This window comes from Cydia splendana, chromosome 7, assembly GCF_910591565.1.
Source record: "Cydia splendana chromosome 7, ilCydSple1.2, whole genome shotgun sequence".
NCBI classification, from domain to species: Eukaryota; Metazoa; Arthropoda; class Insecta; order Lepidoptera; family Tortricidae; genus Cydia; species Cydia splendana.
The window spans coordinates 10,223,840-10,242,347 of NC_085966.1; the positions used below are offsets into that span (position 1 = coordinate 10,223,840).

Below are 18,508 nucleotides of genomic sequence, written 5' to 3' on the forward strand. Positions count from 1 at the left end.
TATGATTTTCCCTTAATTTTCATTTCCTCATTGACTGCTATTTTATTGCACACAGCTGTACCTACTTTACGCCGAATATTCTCTAGTGTATTCTAAAGATTGTATTATTGGGGGAAAAATTAAGTACATGACAAAATATCCTGAAGCCAGAAATACGTCGTATCGTACTGATAAGCGGGCACAGTTTGGCTTTGGCGAGCTCTCCACACGAGTAGGTATGTTGTTAATAACAGCGCAAATTGTAGGTGTGACGTGCAGAATAATCAAACATGCTAGTCGCCAAGGCTGCCGCGATCGTCACCGTCTCGAAATTCGTTATGTGTAACAATAAGCACTCAATGTCAAAGCCAACAATACCACGTTTACATGGAAGAGAAACAAACAATCCCGCGAATTAATCCTTTCGCCACCATTTACTTGATATAAAGTCAACTAGTACATTAATCAAATCGTGGTTTTGGTCAGGTTTGTTTACGTGCAATTTTTGACACGGCGTTGATGACACTTTATAACTTCATTGCCGTGGCGGCGAAAAGGTTAAAACACCAAAGAACATATGTCTCTTCCATGATACGTTCTTCTAATATTAACTGTTTCATTTGAAATGCGTGACGGGCACTGTTCATTATGCTACCGAGTCATTTATATCCACTATCCACTTATACATGTTTGCAGAAATCCATTCAAGTATGTTTATTTTATGTAGGTTTAACACCTACACTTACTTTAGTTTATATTAATATTGTGTAATATCACCGAAACAATCAAAAATTACTCCGAAATGACCAGTATAAATAGCTCTTTATCGATAAGACCTCTTAAGCTTTATTATAAGTAATTATTATTTATACTATATGATACTGAAATGTGTAATAAAGACCCATTATATGGTAAGACTAAAGTTCAACAAAACAGTGTACGGAGGTTACTACGCAGGATTCGCCCTTTAGCAAGATATGCAAACGAGTTGGGAACAACGGTTGGGAAGGTAAAGCTGAGAGTTTATGCTCCTATAATAGCTATGTTAATGACAGAGAAGGACAGGAACAGCTATGTAGAAGAGAGCAGCCTGCCGCAAACGATATACACCCACGCTGTTGGGGATCAGCTCGTAACAAAATGCGATCTCATTTCTCTTAGCTTACCCTCGGAAAAGACATCATAAACATTTATGAACGTTTACATTTTTATAAGGTTTGGTTGGCACGTTTCATTCCGTGGTCAATATATATTTTTAAGAAGAGACTGCACGATTTTAACAATAACAGCGCCCCACCCCGGCTTCGCACGGGTTAACAAATTATACACCTAAACTTTCCTCAAGAATCACTTTATTGAGAGGCGAAAAGCGCATGAAAATCCGTTCGGTAGTTTTTGAATTTATCGCGAACATATTACAAATACACAGACAGACGCGGCGGAGGACTTGGGTTTATAAGGTGTAGTGATGATATTCACAATTGCACACTACCAAAGGTCTACGTCTCCGTCTGCACATACATACTAACAAATGCCTGAAAATTACAGTTGAATCTACATAACATTCATTAACATACTGTTGGTATTAAAGAGTTTTAAACGCTTCAGTCATAAACACATGTAGTTTTATAATCTCTTATCATATTTATAGAGGCAGACGTAGAAGCCTATTATAGTTCGTTTTTTTTAGCATTAGAAATAAGGTAAACAATCTTGATGCGTCTTTTAATCGAAAAACACATTTTAAAAATAAGTTACGTCAAATATGTAACACTTATGAATCTAAAACGATCATTTATATTCTTCTGCTTTCATAAGTAATAGTTACTGATTTTTAAAAAGTGTCTTTCAATTAAAAGACATGTCAAGATCGCTTACCTTCTTTCAAGTTCTTTCTAATGCTAAAAAAAACGAACTATAGGCCTACTCTGCCTCGGCATGGTATGTCCGTGTCCGGCGTGTTAGTTCGCATAGCCCGCGAATGCGTGCAAGCGAACGCGGAACTATAAAACCACCTCTATTCGTCCGAGATGCGCGGGGACGCGCAAGGTGACCCGCACCACAACAATCTACCATTCACGTGTGTAACTTATTGTAATTAATTCCATCGGTACATAAAAGCCCATACAAATAATGTATTTACAAGTAATTCTTAGTTGACGCGGTAATTATCACGATAAGAGAGAGATAGACGGCTAATTGATAAAGACGGAACGAGGAAACGTTTAAGTGAAGTACAAAACTGTATAAATAGAGGAACAATTGTAAATGTGACATGCAAGCAATGGCCATCCGTTGTAGGAAAAAATGCCATTGGAGTTAAATGTAACGAGACTATTTATCAGCGTCAAGGTGACGATAGGAAAATTTATATATTTAGCGAAAACAGGAAATATATGCTCATCACGTACACATCTGGTAGGTTTTTTGTCAATAGGAAATAATAAACCAAGCGCTTAGTTAAATATAACTGATTATTAAAAATCATGCGGCAGTCGTGAGGTGAAAACAATGTGATATGTACTATATTGTCTTTATCGGTTTGACATTGAGAGATAAAATAATCAATGTGTGGTACAGAGAATATGCCAGTAGGTAAATACTGTTGTTCATACATATTCTTTATTTCTAATTATATATTTTGCGCATTTGCAGACTGCTCTATTACGTAGACATGTAAATGGAAACCAAATTATTTTCGTAGTTTGACTGTAGTGTATGTACCTACTTATCGTCTGGGGTTCGAATAGACACCGGCGGATATCACTCCCAGATCCACTGAACCCTTGGCATGGATCCAAAATCGTACCCACAGGCGGTAATGCAAAAAATGGAACGTGCAAATGGATTCTCCATTGTTTTCCACTTTAGGGCTTTACCACTTTATATCACAGGGCCAATTCAATAATGAATTACAAATACGTATTTAACAGCTAATCGATAAATAAATTATTAATCGCGATTAAAACAGGGATGAGAATTTAATTTCGGTAAATTTCGTTACCTAAATACGACAAAAATGTAAACGGAAATCCCACTGTGACTGCGGCGGAATTAAAACTCAGAAACAGTGACGTGTAGTCGATCTGTTGTAAAGCTGTTTGCGACACCTGGCGTTGTGCATATACCATTGTGACGCGTTATAAATTGGTATCTTTCACTTTATAATCATAGAGGAAGTGGGGCTCTCAATGTCAGTATCGAGCGACGTAGCGCTGAAAATCATGGCGTATAAAAGAATTGATGTGTTCTGGGCTGTTATTGCTTACCGGACGAATCGCATCAGGCAAAACCAGTACGATTGAGACCCTTGGTTACGATTAGTTGTTACGTATAGCGAGGATAAGTTATACTAGTGTTGTTGCTGAAGTGTAGCGCTGAAACCTCGCGTCACGACCGCTGCAGCTGCAGTGACCGCCGGCTTCGACATCAATTCGCAAGCGATAACGTTGTAATTAAAATATAAAATAACTGAAATCGTTTACGTACTTCAACCAAGCTGAGCGTCCAGTTTGTTGGTTATACCTAGAAAGGAAACGAAAAGGTTGATAATGTGTTAATAAGTAACTACAAATTAAAGGACGGCACACGGCTGGCTGGGAAGGTTGCGGGGAGGCCTAGGATCAAGGTTGGAGCGAGCTACTCGTGTATCATGGGCACTTCGGAGCGAGGATAAGCTGCTACGCGGAAGCAAACGCGAGGCCGAGGACGGACGGACCAATTCACTAACTGAATACGATCCGCTTGCCCGTTAAAAATGGTACACCCACACATTTTTTGTGCAACAAATAAATGTGAGCGTTGGAATGTAAGAATAGTAAATGGTGTAAAAATATCTTCTTATGCTAGATTATATATTGTAAAATATGTTGGCTTCTATACGAGTTATATTTTCTTACGCGGAAGTATAATACTTATAGGATGTACATAATACGTATTGTAAAGCAAAACAGGTTAACTACAAAGCAAATTTGAATTCGTATGTTATCTTTCGAGTAAGGTCGGAAGTAGCAGAGCTTGACATAAATCACTAACATCTGGCTAACATCACGAACAAGGTGTCTCGGCACAAAAAACTATTTCATGAAAAAATACAACGCACCTGCTGGTGTGTCGCTGGCTGAGATACACACACACACACACACACACACACACACACACACACACGCACACACACACACACACACACACACACACACACACACACACACACACACACACACATACATATAAACCATGTTATACGTTAACATCTATAGGTTATATCATATTCATCATATATAGTGTATATCTATGTATACTTAGGGCTGTACAACTTATTTTTAATACCTTTAATCGAGCAATTCTTGTTTATATAGGTAGGTATATGTATATATTTCGGGGATCTCGGATAAGGCTCTAACGATTTCGGTGAAATTTTCTATATTATGGGGGTTCTCGAGGGCGATAAATCAATCTAGCTAGGTCTTACTGATTTACATTAGGTACTTAATTAAGTTTAATTAGGAAATTAGTACAGGCATGACTAGTACGTACGATTTGGGCGATTAGTCATGTCTGATACGAATTGGATACAGTACCGTCCCTGTTTAACATGTTTTAAATACAAAGAGCAGTGTCAGCGTCTGCGAGACGATTATGCAATAGTGGCCCAAACGCACGTGACGGCGAGGTGGGCGCACCGAAACCGACCGCGGCATACTGCCTGTCAGACTCCGCATCATGAAACGGTTACGAACACTCTCACATGAAACTGTATAGCTATGCTATTTTATTTATTAAATTCTAGGCTGCAAGCTACACCACTCAGTTGTAGGTACCCTTTGCCCATGTTAAAAATAAAAAAAACATACGAGGAAACGGAAATACTCTTGTATTAACTTAACCTGTATAGTTTAAGTTGTAAGTTAGGTCAAGTAATTACATCAAACTCAAATTATAACAAATCAATACCATTACACATAAATTATGTACAATACCATTATTGACTTCTAGCGGTCCCCCATTTATTATTGTAAGTAAAACATGCTAGATAATAACTTAGTAATCATAAGTCGGAACCTTGCATGAAAGAGCAAATTCCTCCTAATACAAGTTATTAACTTAAAAGGAGGATTCGACACTCCTGTATTGTATACTCAGTGCATGTTATACGAATATTTTTTTTTAATAAAGAGGTAATAAGTACCTACTTAGGTTAATATTTGTAATATTTAAATTGTAAGCGAAGATGCAATTGAAATGAGCGAAGCACCCAATATCAGATTAACTCATAGGCTGCGTTAGTTAAGTGATCTATGGATACACTACACCACACTGCATCAAACGGCATCACATTATCATTAAGCAATCGCCTATTCGAAAGCAAAGACACCGATCGAAGCAGCCCGTGGAAACGATAATCTAACTGGGACAGATTGATTTACAACTCAAACAAGAAACTGTGCCGCCGAGGCCCTGCAACGTGTTCCACATTGTTTCACTATTAATATGCAAACATATATCAACTGCTGCAAATTCAATGTGCGCTAGTCTACGCATACTTTTTCTGCTTGTGATCCTCAATGTTAGCAGCAGTCGTTAATGAATAAGGCCGAATCATTTCGGCCTCAAGTTTTATTACCCTATGAATAACTAGAGAGGACCAAAACGATTGGCAACACCTTGACTTCAGCCTAATATAAATTTGCATGACCCTACTTCCTGGAGTACGGGCGAGGGTCGTTACTGTCGATTATATTTAATTCTATGTCACACTGTCTAAAGGTCATACCCATTTGCAGTCGAGACAAAAGAAATAACTATTCTAATGTGCTACTGTCGTAGTAGTATTATCACCGCAGTAGTTTGTCTTTATATACAGTCCTTAATTTTACATTTACAGTAGTACTTGTCATGCAGTATTGTCCCAGCATTATTGACTGAATTCTTCAACGCTTGCTGAGTTCCGTATCGCTTAAATATCTGTTTCCTTACAAACGTGCCCTTCTGATATTGTTGAATTAAAAACGTAAATTCTCGGTAAATAATCGTGTAATTGTAACTCAATGCCTAAGGTCGCTTTTATCCACTACATCAATGAGAGCTTAACCTACATGCAATTTGTTCAAAGGCTACATGAAGCTCAATTATGATGATTTATTGTAGGTGTATGTTATTTCATTTAGATTTTCCGCTGACCCTGGTACATCTTAATGTGCTCTCGAATGTCGTGCATGTCTGACGGCGCCTGTATGGATTGATTCGAACTTAATAAGTGGTTTGGCAGTAGCCTTAAATAAGTTTTTGGTAAAAATTTCATTTTTGGTACAAGCTTTTATCGCTGACTGTACTTTTCTTACGACAGACAACTAATACTCATCGAGGCAATTCTAAAAACCCCTAATACAATTAGGTTGCGTTGTTTCATCACAGAGTTCCTATGGCCACTTTCTGTCTCCATCATCAGATCAGTTCGACAGTACCATATTATTGTATTGTCATCAGAACTACATACAGCTGCCAATTTTCATGACTCTACGATCCTTGGAAGATGGTTAAATTAGTTACCTTAGATTCCATTACATAGTTAGTTACATACAGGCCGAGAGTTCCTATGGCCACCTCCTGTCTCCATCATCAGATCAGTTCGACAGTACCATATTATTGTATTGTCATCAGAACTACATACAGCTGCCAATTTTCATGACGCTACGATCCTTGGAAGATGGTTAAATTAGTTACCTTAGATTCCATTACATAGTTACATACATGCAGGTCGACCTAATAAAAGCTTGTTAATTAAATCAGTTTTTGGCAAAAATTTCATTTTTGGTACAAGCTTTTATCGCTGACTGTACTTTTCTTACGACAGACAACTAATACTCATCGAGACAATTCTAAAAACCCCTAACACAATTAGGTTGCGTTGTTTCATCACAGAGTTCCTATGGCCACCTCCTGTCTCCATCATCAGATCAGTTCGACAGTACCATATTATTGTATTATAACACTTTAAACTCTCGCGTTTTGTACACATATCTAATTACACAAACGGGTCTACCACGACGTCTCAGCTGAGTTGCACTAGCTGTGGTCACGGAAAGACTGACGTCCCAACAAATGTCAACAGAGATATTAATAAAACACCACTAAACTACCCGAAATTAGTTTATAAAAATGTTCGGGGTAGACAAAGAAATTGCAGCTACCCGTTAAAGTTTAATGTTTATTGTCCACGGCACGACATGCAACACTCACAGTATCCGTACACTGGTCCGAAGATATATCCGCTGGTTTCAACATTTGAATCACTGGTCCCCAAGTAGACGATAATTTGTACCCGTCCTCTCGGTTGAAACCAGCGCTCTCGGTGGTCGGTCGGGTCGGCCCGTTTGTGTAATTAAATATATTATTGTATTGTCATCAGAACTACATACAGCTGCCAATTTTCATGACGCTACGATCCTTGGAAGATGGTTAAATTAGTTACCTTAGATTCCATTACAGTTAGTTACATACAGGTCGAGAGTTCCTATGGCCACCTCCTGTCTCCATCATCAGATCAGTTCGACAGTACCATTTTATTGTATTGTCATCAGAACTACATACAGCTGCCAATTTTCATGACGCTACGGTCCTTGGAAGAGGGTTAAATTAGTTACCTTATATTCCATTACATAGTTACATACAGGTCGACCTAATAAAAGTTTGTTAATAGAGGGCTAGTGCGTCGTCAAATGTGTCGCTAAGTGTGTAGCAAGCCTAACGACGCAAGCGCAGCAGCGGAGCAAGCAGCGACATCGAGCACGCGACCCGGTTCGCCGCTCGGGAAAGCATCGACAAAACTCGGTTGAGGCCGCACACAACGAGGCGAACGAACACTTTCGGTCTTCGCATGCGAACTGTGTTAATATATTGTAATGTACTAATCCAACTCTAATAATGTATGTATTGAAACATGCAATTATTGCAATTATATATATTTTTTGTTTTACCTATGACATCATTATCCAATTTTCTAAGACTGTATTTTTGCCAGCGTGAACCTACTTTGTAAGACAAAGGTCTGATATTGATTTAACTTTGCAGGCTGTAGTCGGATGAAGCAAAACATATGTCATTTACGAGGTTGTTTATTTATTCAATATTTGAAGTTAAATTTTAGGATTTGTTCAGCTATGTACGTCCGCGACCTTGGATTTGACGCCCCCGTTCTACTTTCCAAAATCTTAACAATGCGTTAATCATTGTTTATCAGGGACCGATCATACAGTAGGTTATTCATACGCGTTGAATCATAGTTTGAAATGATTTCCAGAAATTGGGGCACGCTGACTTCTTTATTAATCGTGCCTTGAATGCTATGGCAAATTAGGAATTATGACACGGATAAGAGTTTTCATTTGCCATCATGTAAAGTGGGCTTAAGTGTTTGAAATGATGTGGAATGAAGCTTGATTAAAGTTTGGTCGTTTAGCGTCGGTGGGCGTGAACTCGTGAAGCCACACGTGCGTTCGTCTTAGCATTACGGCCGCTCAGTTTCGGGTCATGCGGCGCGGTAAGGGGCACAAGGTAAAAGATGGTGCATTGAAAGTGGCCTTAAGCCCAATAGCGATCTGTGGCCGCGTTGCTTCCTATTGGCGTCGAGGCGACAATGCCACCGGCTCCGGCTGCCGCGAAGGTGACGAAGCGGAGGTCGGTCTTCGCTCGCCCACCGCGCCACCCTTCTAATGTTACGTGAAAATCGGATTATGCAGCGGAAGTATTGGCTTGGCTTGTTCAGCCAGACTAGCCGCGTGAAACCAAAGTTACGAAATGGCTTTTCACTGATGTAATGCAACGACTTTCACACATCGGTTAGTTTCCGTTCGGATGACTGGATAACCATACTAATTGAGCAAATTTTCCCGCGTCGTGATGAAAATCAAAAGCCGAAAAAACTGTACGAAAAACAATAGAAATAAAAGCGGTCACCCATTAGATTGACCTAAATGAAAACCCTTGAAAGTAACTTCTGAATGTGAATGAATTGACCTTAAGCGTGGACAACTTTTCTTTCTAGTAGGGGCCAGTTTCGGTAGTCAAAAAAACCCATTAAATTTAGTATTACAATAATAACAGCAATAAATCAAAAAGTTACAAAATGCTGTTATAGTTTTTAACTAGGTGATCTACTTACGGTTATAGAAACTATCAAGTTCAGTAGCAACAGTGGGTTTGTAATAATTTTCCCGTAAACAACAAGACTATAAAAAGTAATATGTATAGGCGGTACAGTGAACCTCGGTAACATTGAATGATTAAATGAGATCAGGGAAGGTGGAAGTATAAGTACTGGAGTTTTACGAGTTAGTCGACCCTCGGTGACTACCGGCGGGAGGTAAAGAGGGCGCGCAAAGGGCGTAGGGACCGCGCGGGGGAGGACCCTGACACAGATCAGCGAAGCGCCGTGGAGGCCTCGAGATTCGGCTGCTATAACAACGATTCCTCGTACCATACCGTGTTACGCACAAAATGGGTCAACCGCTCTCCGGCGGCGAAGCGTTGGAGTACGCGCAATGTCCCCGTTCCGAATTGCTCCCTCGGCAAATTAACGCCTCACGCTATTGTAACGACCACGATATAACTCGGCCACGGATAACTTTACGTACTTATCAATCCAATATTGACAATGAAGGCTAACAAAACTAATAGATTACATAATGACATAAGAGTACATAATCCTCGCGGATGGTGTTTTAAAAGGTTGAATTTATTTAGCTATTTGAGAGCCCGAAGTAGAATCAATTATACTTTCTTTGATTGTAATCGATTGAACAATTTCCTATTCCTTATATGTCTGTTTATGAGGTCTTCCACCGATATTTGACATCAAGAGCTGGCGTTGAAAGTCTTATGAAAATACATAGTGAGGTTCATATCTACCCACAATTAACTCTCCGCCAGTTCTTATGAATTGAATTGTATACTTAAGCTCCCAAAATAATAAAAGAAAACCATTGTTAGATTTGTTAGCTTTTAATTTCAAAACGGCATGATGTACTATTTTAAAAATAGGTATTCATTGTTTCAATGTTACAAAATTACCAATCACCAAAAATAGAAATTAATGTTTGCCACGTTGTTGTAATTTTGAATGGTGCATGTAGCGACTACTTTGATGGCTTAACACCGACGATCCTCAGTGGAAAGGAGGTGGAGTGTCGCAACGCCGCGGCTTGGCCGTCGTTACCAAGCTGAAAGTGCCTGGTGAAACTGACGAGACCGGGTCACGTACGTTCTCTCGATTCGTACGCTGCAATATGCGTAAATGGCTTTTTAATAAATGCTTTATTCTAACAAATACCTTGTAAAACGAACAGGGCTTAGATTGTTAGCAAAAGACATTCCTAGATGGTTAAAGAAGCGTGTCGGCGTACAGATTTACTTTGCGTAGAGAAAACCTTGCGAACAACATTAAAACAAGGATTTGACCGCTATATCGCCCGCTAACTAATATTGCTAAACCTATTGTCTTAACTGAGAGCTCGTCTAAACGAAGATTACACTACACTGGTTGGCACGCAGCGATAAGTTTTGTAAGCGTTGTAAATAACATCCCTGACGAGATGCCACGTAACGTATATAATGACGTAGTCTAGACTAGAAGGACTTTAGCGTTTTCAAAACCATACCACTAGTTGTTACATAGCGGTTTGCTTTGTGGGTTTTCGCATATTTACAACAAAACGCTTGATTACCTATCGCCTTGGCCTTTGTGCATCGACGAAGTTCTTTCGAATGACAATAAGTGTCTCGAAACAGCCATGGCATTTTCTGAATAGACTAAACGGTGTCGAGACCGACTGCCGTATTCGAACTTCAAGATATTCGCAAGAGACGATACGTACTAGATCCATTCTAGATACGTTATAGTTTAGATATCAACTAGTTCTCTTTTGCAGCGCAATTCGGGCAACCAATGTCACTTTTACGTTAGATAGAGTAAGATATATTATATTAGATGTGAATTGGATCTCTAAGTCATATCCTGTGGAAATCGTTCAAGAGTATCTCCAGAATCGCGCAAATGTCAAATTTGACAGGTTAGATCTTAAACATATCGTTATTGTATCTTGGTGATGTCTAAAAGATATCTAATAGATGTCTATGTCAAAATCCGAATCGGGCCCCGAGCGTTACGAGCTATACGAAGACGCATAGATGTTGGTGAAACAATAATCGAGATCAGCAGAGAACTAAGCTTTGCTTTGCATCGAGAAGAAATAGGAGCGTGTTTTCCGTTCGTAGAGTTATGTACGTGAATAATAATAATTATATTTATTAGTAAGACGGACTACTGGCCGTGAATCAATTATGTCACCATGTTTAATTTGTAATATAGAACATGACATTGTGCAGATCATTTTTGCTGCTCAAGGAAAACAAAATATTGTTCCTAAAGATTTTTATTTGGAGCATTCCACGGTTCGTACGGGACTAATCGTACGGATTTTTAAAGATAAAATAAAAAATATGTAGGAATCCAAATGTTATCCTACACAACTAGCAACAAATATGAATATAGGAATCAGGGATGTATACTAAACAATTATTTATTCTTCTAAACAATCTAAACAGTAACACATTCCTGAGTAAATCCAAAAAATAATAGCGTTTGTACGGGACATACTCAGTCCACCGTGTTTCCAGTTTTATTCAATCTTGCATTAGTTGTAGCATAATTGGAGTATTTGATCGATAAATAAAAATACACATACATACATGTTAAATGACATGAAAAAGATGTGATGAAATATTTATTTAATAACAACAAAAAAATTTAAACTTAACGGTTTGTACGGGACAAAAATGTTTGTACGGGACTTAGTACGAAATTTAGTTTTTGAAAACAAAGTTATATCTACTTTAAACTAAAAAACTTAATATTGTCTACACCCAAAGCGTGTATTTTACATTCTATTTCACTGTCATTGACAAATATATCATGAAATTTCGATATTCCTGGTATAGCTTTTACAGCTTCCCAAGGATGAAATGCAGATATGATGGAAATTGTTGTAGCCGGTACTAAGTTGGATGCTAATGCAGCAAATTCTTCTTCAATATTACCAACAATAGGTAGAGTGGTAGCAACAATAACGGGACTTGTTTTTATATGTGAAAATGTTCTGTTAGCTAGTTTTTTTACCAAAATAATATTCAAAAGAGATAACTTTAGTGTCTTAAGAATACATTAAAGAAATATTTATTGGACAATTTTTTGTTGCACTTAAAATGACCATTTTCTGTGGAATGCTCTATTTAACAAAAACTGGGTAAGTTCCTGGGTTCCTACCTATTTTCGCAAATACCTAGGTACATACGTTATGCGACAATTCAATGCGCAAATGGTTATTTGAGAAGCTTATAGCGATTGACGAATAACGATAATTAGCTATGTAGGTACGCACGTTTCAGATAATGTGTGATAACCGACCGCCATGAAAAATACGCTTGCGTCACTATTTAATCAGTCCCGGTAGTGTATCGCCGGCTTAAACACACAAGAAGCTACGAGTTTAAATAGCCTTGGCCTTGCAAGAATAGGCATATAAAACGATATAATAAAGCCACTGCTGAGACTAAACATGTATTACTTAATCACGCTAGCACATTTCGGCGCGAGTTAGATATCTTGCATTGACACTAACAAATAACAATGCAGTTATGAACAATTGGGTATAATCTTAAGGACGTTAAGTTATACGGAGTACTTTCGAATTGTTTTCAGAGATAGATGCAGTGTAAACTGTACCTTATGGAAGTGGCATAAGGTGGTATTCGGTGAAGCTGCGTTGGTCGCATCGGCTTGTTCTATTTTCCAAGTTAATATTGAACTCTCGTCGGAGCGAGTGTGGGAGTATTTCGATTGGACACGCGACAAGCGTTTTGTAAAATAAAAACGCAACCGCGATATAAATAAACTTACACATCGGTAACGTTGTTTTTTTCGCTTTACATGTCTGTGGGCTCAATATTATGAATACAGTGATATGGGTACCTACTTTATTAACATAAGAACACAACTGAGACTTAAAAATATGTTAAGTAAACATCAACCAACTTATATTGATAGGTAAATCATTATAAAGTGCCCACTTTGAACTATTTGAAAGCATTAGCACATTCATGACACAATTAGAACTTGGATTATGGCCAGTGGCAGAACATGCTATAATTCATTGACTACATTCTTTACGATTTGCCTTTCATTATTTCAGTAAACGTTATAGGACAGTTTAGTTTAACCGGGAGTTATCTTAGACAAAATGCCACGGCGCCAAAGCCCAGTTTAGTTATCGCATTCCGCTGTCAGGGGTGTTATTCCAGTCGCATACCGAGTGGAACGATCAGACTCACCAGTATAAGTACGCTCTTTAGTTTTGCTGTTGAATGTTACACTGGTTCGCCTCAGCGTTCCACTCGTCAAGCAAAGGGAACGATCGGCCAGGAGCAGAAAACGCGGGCGGGACTGGCCGCAATCTCTCTGCTCTGTAAACTCGCACTGCCCTCAGATAAATTCAATACTCTTGCGAAATGTTCTCGTAAAATATGCTGCTTTATAATCCGCCTGCGCTTGGGGTTGCTCGCTTAACCTAGTTAGTAAGTATAAGTACTTACAGGAACGGCTCCAATAGTGGTGCTCTCATAGTTTTATTCTATAAAGAGAGGTAGCAAGGTTTTGGGGTCAGTCAATAGAAATGGACGCCGCCCCGTAATGCTTATTTACATGAAGACTCCAGTGAAATGAGTTCACACTTATCAGTTGTTATTATTGAGAGAGTATGTAGGCTCGTTTGGTCGTAACTAGTAATTAATGAGGTAAGTAAATAAATAAAAGCGTTGCAGGTCGATAAGTGAAACAAGCATTATCTGTAAAGAATGCGGTGTAAGTCAGTAGCTGTCGCTAGAGCTCATCTTAGCGAGAGTTGCATGGCGGAGAGATCATAAAATTGCAGCGTTTCTCTTGTTTACACACATTCAATCCGTAAGAGTTCTATCGAACTATGTACGTCCGTTTGTATCGAGTCTTAGGGTGAATAAGTACTTTAGTGGTATATGTATAGGACTGCAGACGTTGGGGCATCGAGCCGGAAGCCCCCGCGACTTAACGATATTTCTTGCACTTTCCGTTGTGTTGTGTGAGGCTAACGACCCCTGGAAGGCGAATCCCCATCCGCGGGTAAGAAGCTTGCAAAATTTTCCTTTAGAGATAGAGCCATGACTGCATTTGTAATGTGTTTCTATAGCTTATACGAAGAATAGCTTCCTCAAAATCGTCATTGAGATTGATATTCAGAAGGTTGTGAATAACAACAAAGGAAATAACCTTAAGCAAAAGGTACAAAACTTAAAAAAAGCCTCATGGGCACGAGCGCTTTCCGGCCGGAGCTACCTGCTCAGTGATATATATGCGAGTCCTTACTTTTTATTATACAATTTTGAAGAGGCAAGAGCGTTAAAATGTTTTGGTTTAATATTAATAATAGGTATATCAGATATTGAGACAAAAACATTTACTAAGTACAAATAAGAAATTTCACACATTGGTGAATATGCTGGATAAGGACGACTTCAGAGTAATAAATAAACATTCAACGTAAACATAATATCGACATCAGATGTAAGTGGGCGAAGTAACAGTGGGGTAAACTATTTAGGGTTACCTACCTTGACGAACGAGGGTGCTAAAGAATAAAGAGAAAACGTCGATGTCGTTACACGAGGGCGAATGTCAGGGGAGAGATAAGCGTCTACCAACGCCGTATCAAAATAATAACAAGTTAAGTAATGTCAGGCAAGTTAAAAACGAATTAAAAGTTAATCACGTCAGTCGTTAACTGATGATAATGGTAATTGTTTGTAAAAGTGAGTCGATTTCTATGCTGCTCCCTCTACCACTAGTTCAGCTTACACAACAAGGAAAGTTAAATACGTGTGCGGGGGCACACTAACTTTCGCCCATTGTAATGTTATAAATGAAATCAACACACCATCATTCACAAAAAGTACTCATACGATAACAGAATTATAAACACATCTCAAACAAACAATAAATCTAAACAACGAACATACACAAACTTTTGTATAATGTATTCGTACCTATTTGCGAAATGTTCAGAATCAAACGTTATGCCAACCGAAAAGACGAAGTCCTTCGACGAACATGGTCAAATAAAACTAGTTCCGCGTTGACTCCACCAACCAAAATAGCTCACCTGGCTAAGGCCATTATTCGTTCGTATAATCCAATTTTCCAAAACGGTGGCACCACTTCGAGATCACAATTCACCACGGCAATGTTTAAAACGTAAGATATTTAGTATAAAATGTAATAGTCGCGAGTTGTATCACGTTTGACAGTTACACTTCACCACATGGTTGGGAGGTCGCGCGCGACAGCGTGACAGATGTGCGTTGAGCTCGACGACTGACGGGCGACTGGCGGTTGCGAGCGGCTGGGGAGGCGACTCCGCTGGCGCGGAGAGTGGAGGCGCTCTAGCGAGGGCGGAGCACCCGACGACCGGCGCCCGCGGGACAGCTGCGCAACACCGACCCTTTTTCCGTTCCCATCTTCATTGTCACCGATTTTCATAATTTCGTCACCCGCGTTTATAGGAAGATAATGTAAAGCGACAGTCGTCAATTCTCCTTGTAGAGCGTTTCGAAAGTTTATGATCAACAAACCATTACTGTTTTACTACCAAACGCTCTTGACCCCATTTTCGTCTAATTTATTGGGGATTTAGAAAGATCAAAATCATCCAGACTTTCCGATAAAAATAGACTCTATGAATAATATTACGACTCTATGTAAACGTCTAGATGTTTTTGATCTAAGTTTTGAGCTAAATTAAGTGGTTATAATATTAATATATACAGGTAATGTCATTATGCCTCTATGAGATGGTGACAAAGCGAAGTCGATAACTTATTGTCACAATTCAAGTATGTAGTATAATTGAATATAATTTTCGATTCGACACCGCGCTTCGCGTTCAGTTGCAGGTTGGTTCAGTGCACGAAGGGAGAAGTTGTTGCCCCCGTGCAGAGCCTTGAGCCACCCCACTCGTCGAAACCCGCTTACCACGCTGCTGCCGGTTGCCGGCTTACATACGCATCTAATATGTGGACAGTAAACACTACACAATACATATTACACATATAGGTTTGAAGCAGGTATGTTTGCAAAATAAACATAGGTACAATACATGAACATAGCAATACGCAAAGATCTCAATAAGTAAACAAACAATAATGTCATTCGCATGTGCAGCAAAGGCTTTTTAAACATAATATCATATAGTAAGCAAAAGCAAATAAAAACGAGGGCCTTTATGTAGTCCTTTTGAGATCTTTAGGTACAATTGGTGTCATAAACTTTTAGTAAACAATGGGTCGATATAAGTAAACATGCAGCCCTTTATTCATTAGTTAAGCGAATCGTCCACGGAGTCGTTGCAAAGTCATAACGCGTGCATTGGCTGCGCCGCGAGGGTACATCAAAGTCATCGGATCGTCTCCCTATGTGACGTCTCAGGCAGTCGACCTTGGTCCGAGCCTTCAGGGTTAACCTCGCGAGAAGAAAACGCCTTTCGGCCTTGGAGTCCTCCCGCTTTATCTGCTGAATCCAGCCTGTTCTATTTTAGAATATAGCCGAATTGTGCGTTTTGCTACAGATCAAGCAAGATTTTCTTGCTTGCTGTAAACGCTATTGCGCTCCAAATGCACTTACACTAAAACTATCAACGTGTTTTGGATAAAAAGTTAATATAATACTTCAAATATTTGGCAACAAAATGAGTAGATTGAAATAAGGAGCTAAAATGTATCTACTTGTTATATTATTGTATATATTCCAAATTCTAACCTAACTGAAATATTCATAACTTTGAATCCGTTGCGCAGTATGCGATTCCTGCGGGACAAGTCAGACCTAACTAGTAATTAAGGTAGCACATGTAATTTAATTACCTACTTATAGCGGTACAAATTAAATTTGGAGTGAGATAAGCCTGGTTTTGGTACCTGGAGTCGCGACTTGGCACAGGATTTAACTGGTAATTTACGAGAACATTGAATGACACAACGTTAGATCTATTCTGGTTTCTCTTGTGCTGGGCATCCTAGTGTAAGCACAGTAAAATTTATGTGCGCACCAATACCGCGTGATGTAATTACAGTGAAATCATAGTATTTCACGACTGTAGTCTGGGTAAATAAAACGCGTTTTAATGTCAATTTACTCAATTTTCAAGTAAACATAAAATGTATTAATAATACATTGCAAGGTGTTGAATGTGTAGTATATATGTGGATTATATGTAATATATTAATGAAATCCTTGTTTCCATTGTCAAAATCAGTCGCTCCAAAAGTAGGACGCATTGTAGAGCACTTATTACTCATGCATATGTGTCCAATGACAAAGCATACGACCCGACCGCTGATTGTACGCAAAATAAATCCAGACCAAACTCGCAAATTAAGCTATGTATATGATTCACCAGAGAAAGAATGCAAACAATTTTTAAGATTACGTTTTCTATTTAGTGCATAGTTTATAAACTTAGAAAATAAATATTGTTGCCCCATTTGAAAATTAAATATACAACCTCTTTGTTGATGAATAATAAATAATATTAATTTTAACATCCTTTCAGGTCAAACGAACGTACACTGACTTCAGAATGATATCTGAATGACGTCGTTTAGATGTCATCTTGATGTCAGCGTACGTTCGAATTCGCCTGTTCTTCTTTAAAGTTTAACCGAAAATGCACCAATTGGTCTGGGCTGGAAGGAGCTTGAGGAGACCGCAGCACAGAACCGCGAAGGTCCCTATGTTCTAGTATTTTGAGTTAGCCTTCAACGGGCTTTTCCTACCCCCTAAGGAGTTTCTCGTACCTATTCAGTAGAATACGAGTCGCATATAGGTAAAAAAACGGAAAACATTATCTGGGAAACCTCCATTAAGCGACAGCCAGTTAAGCCTTAACTCGATTAAATTTAGTTTTAATTCAATTCAAATACGTCATAAGATCACATCAAATTTAATTTGATTATTTCCTCGCATGACGTCATACTTTAATTTAAAAACTTACAGAAAGTATGTGATTTGGTCTTTTTTCGAAGCATTGTTTATTGTTTTAAAATACTTTTCTTGTTCATGATTTAACAGCAATTAAAGCGTTAAAACCATTATAAATAACAAGCACTTGGTCGTTTTATCGGACATCTTCGCGTGAACACACAAGTATCTACTATATAGTACAAAGAGTTTATTGTGGTACATTTAGGGCGCGGCGGGCGTCACAAGCGCATGTGACCCAGGTCGCAGCGGCAAGGGCAGTGGGGCGTAGGCCCCCGCGAACCCTCTGCACCTCTGTCCCTAATTTTTTAATTGATATGAATATGAAACGATTGGACCAACAGTCTGACTGTATATGAGGTCCTAAATATGAATGAAAAAATAAAAATACTTTTTTAAACTTGGGAGGGTAGT

General features: G+C 38.8%; 1 protein-coding gene and 1 long non-coding RNA gene across 5 annotated transcripts in view; one reads left to right on the top strand and one right to left on the bottom strand.

Moving 5' to 3' along the window:
- LOC134792135 (uncharacterized) overlaps nt 1-18,508 on the top strand; it is a 688,366-nt gene that overhangs the window by 212,098 nt on the left and 457,760 nt on the right. The gene's annotated exons all lie outside the window — the stretch shown is intronic.
- The window catches only part of LOC134792122 (protein roadkill), a 64,374-nt gene that overhangs the window by 20,500 nt on the left and 25,366 nt on the right, over nt 1-18,508 (bottom strand). The window contains exons 1-2 of one of the 4 annotated variants that reach the window (XM_063763324.1): nt 15,222-15,606; nt 3,469-3,504 (exon numbers count right to left, since the gene is read on the bottom strand). The exons of 1 other annotated variant lie outside the window; for it this stretch is intronic. In XM_063763324.1, the coding sequence (XP_063619394.1) occupies nt 3,469-3,504; nt 15,222-15,235 (50 nt within the window). In that variant the 5' untranslated portion in view covers nt 15,236-15,606. Of the gene's footprint in view, nt 1-3,468; nt 3,505-15,221; nt 15,607-18,508 lie in introns of those variants that run through there. 2 more of the 4 variants (XM_063763328.1, XM_063763325.1) reach the window with 2 other exon arrangements.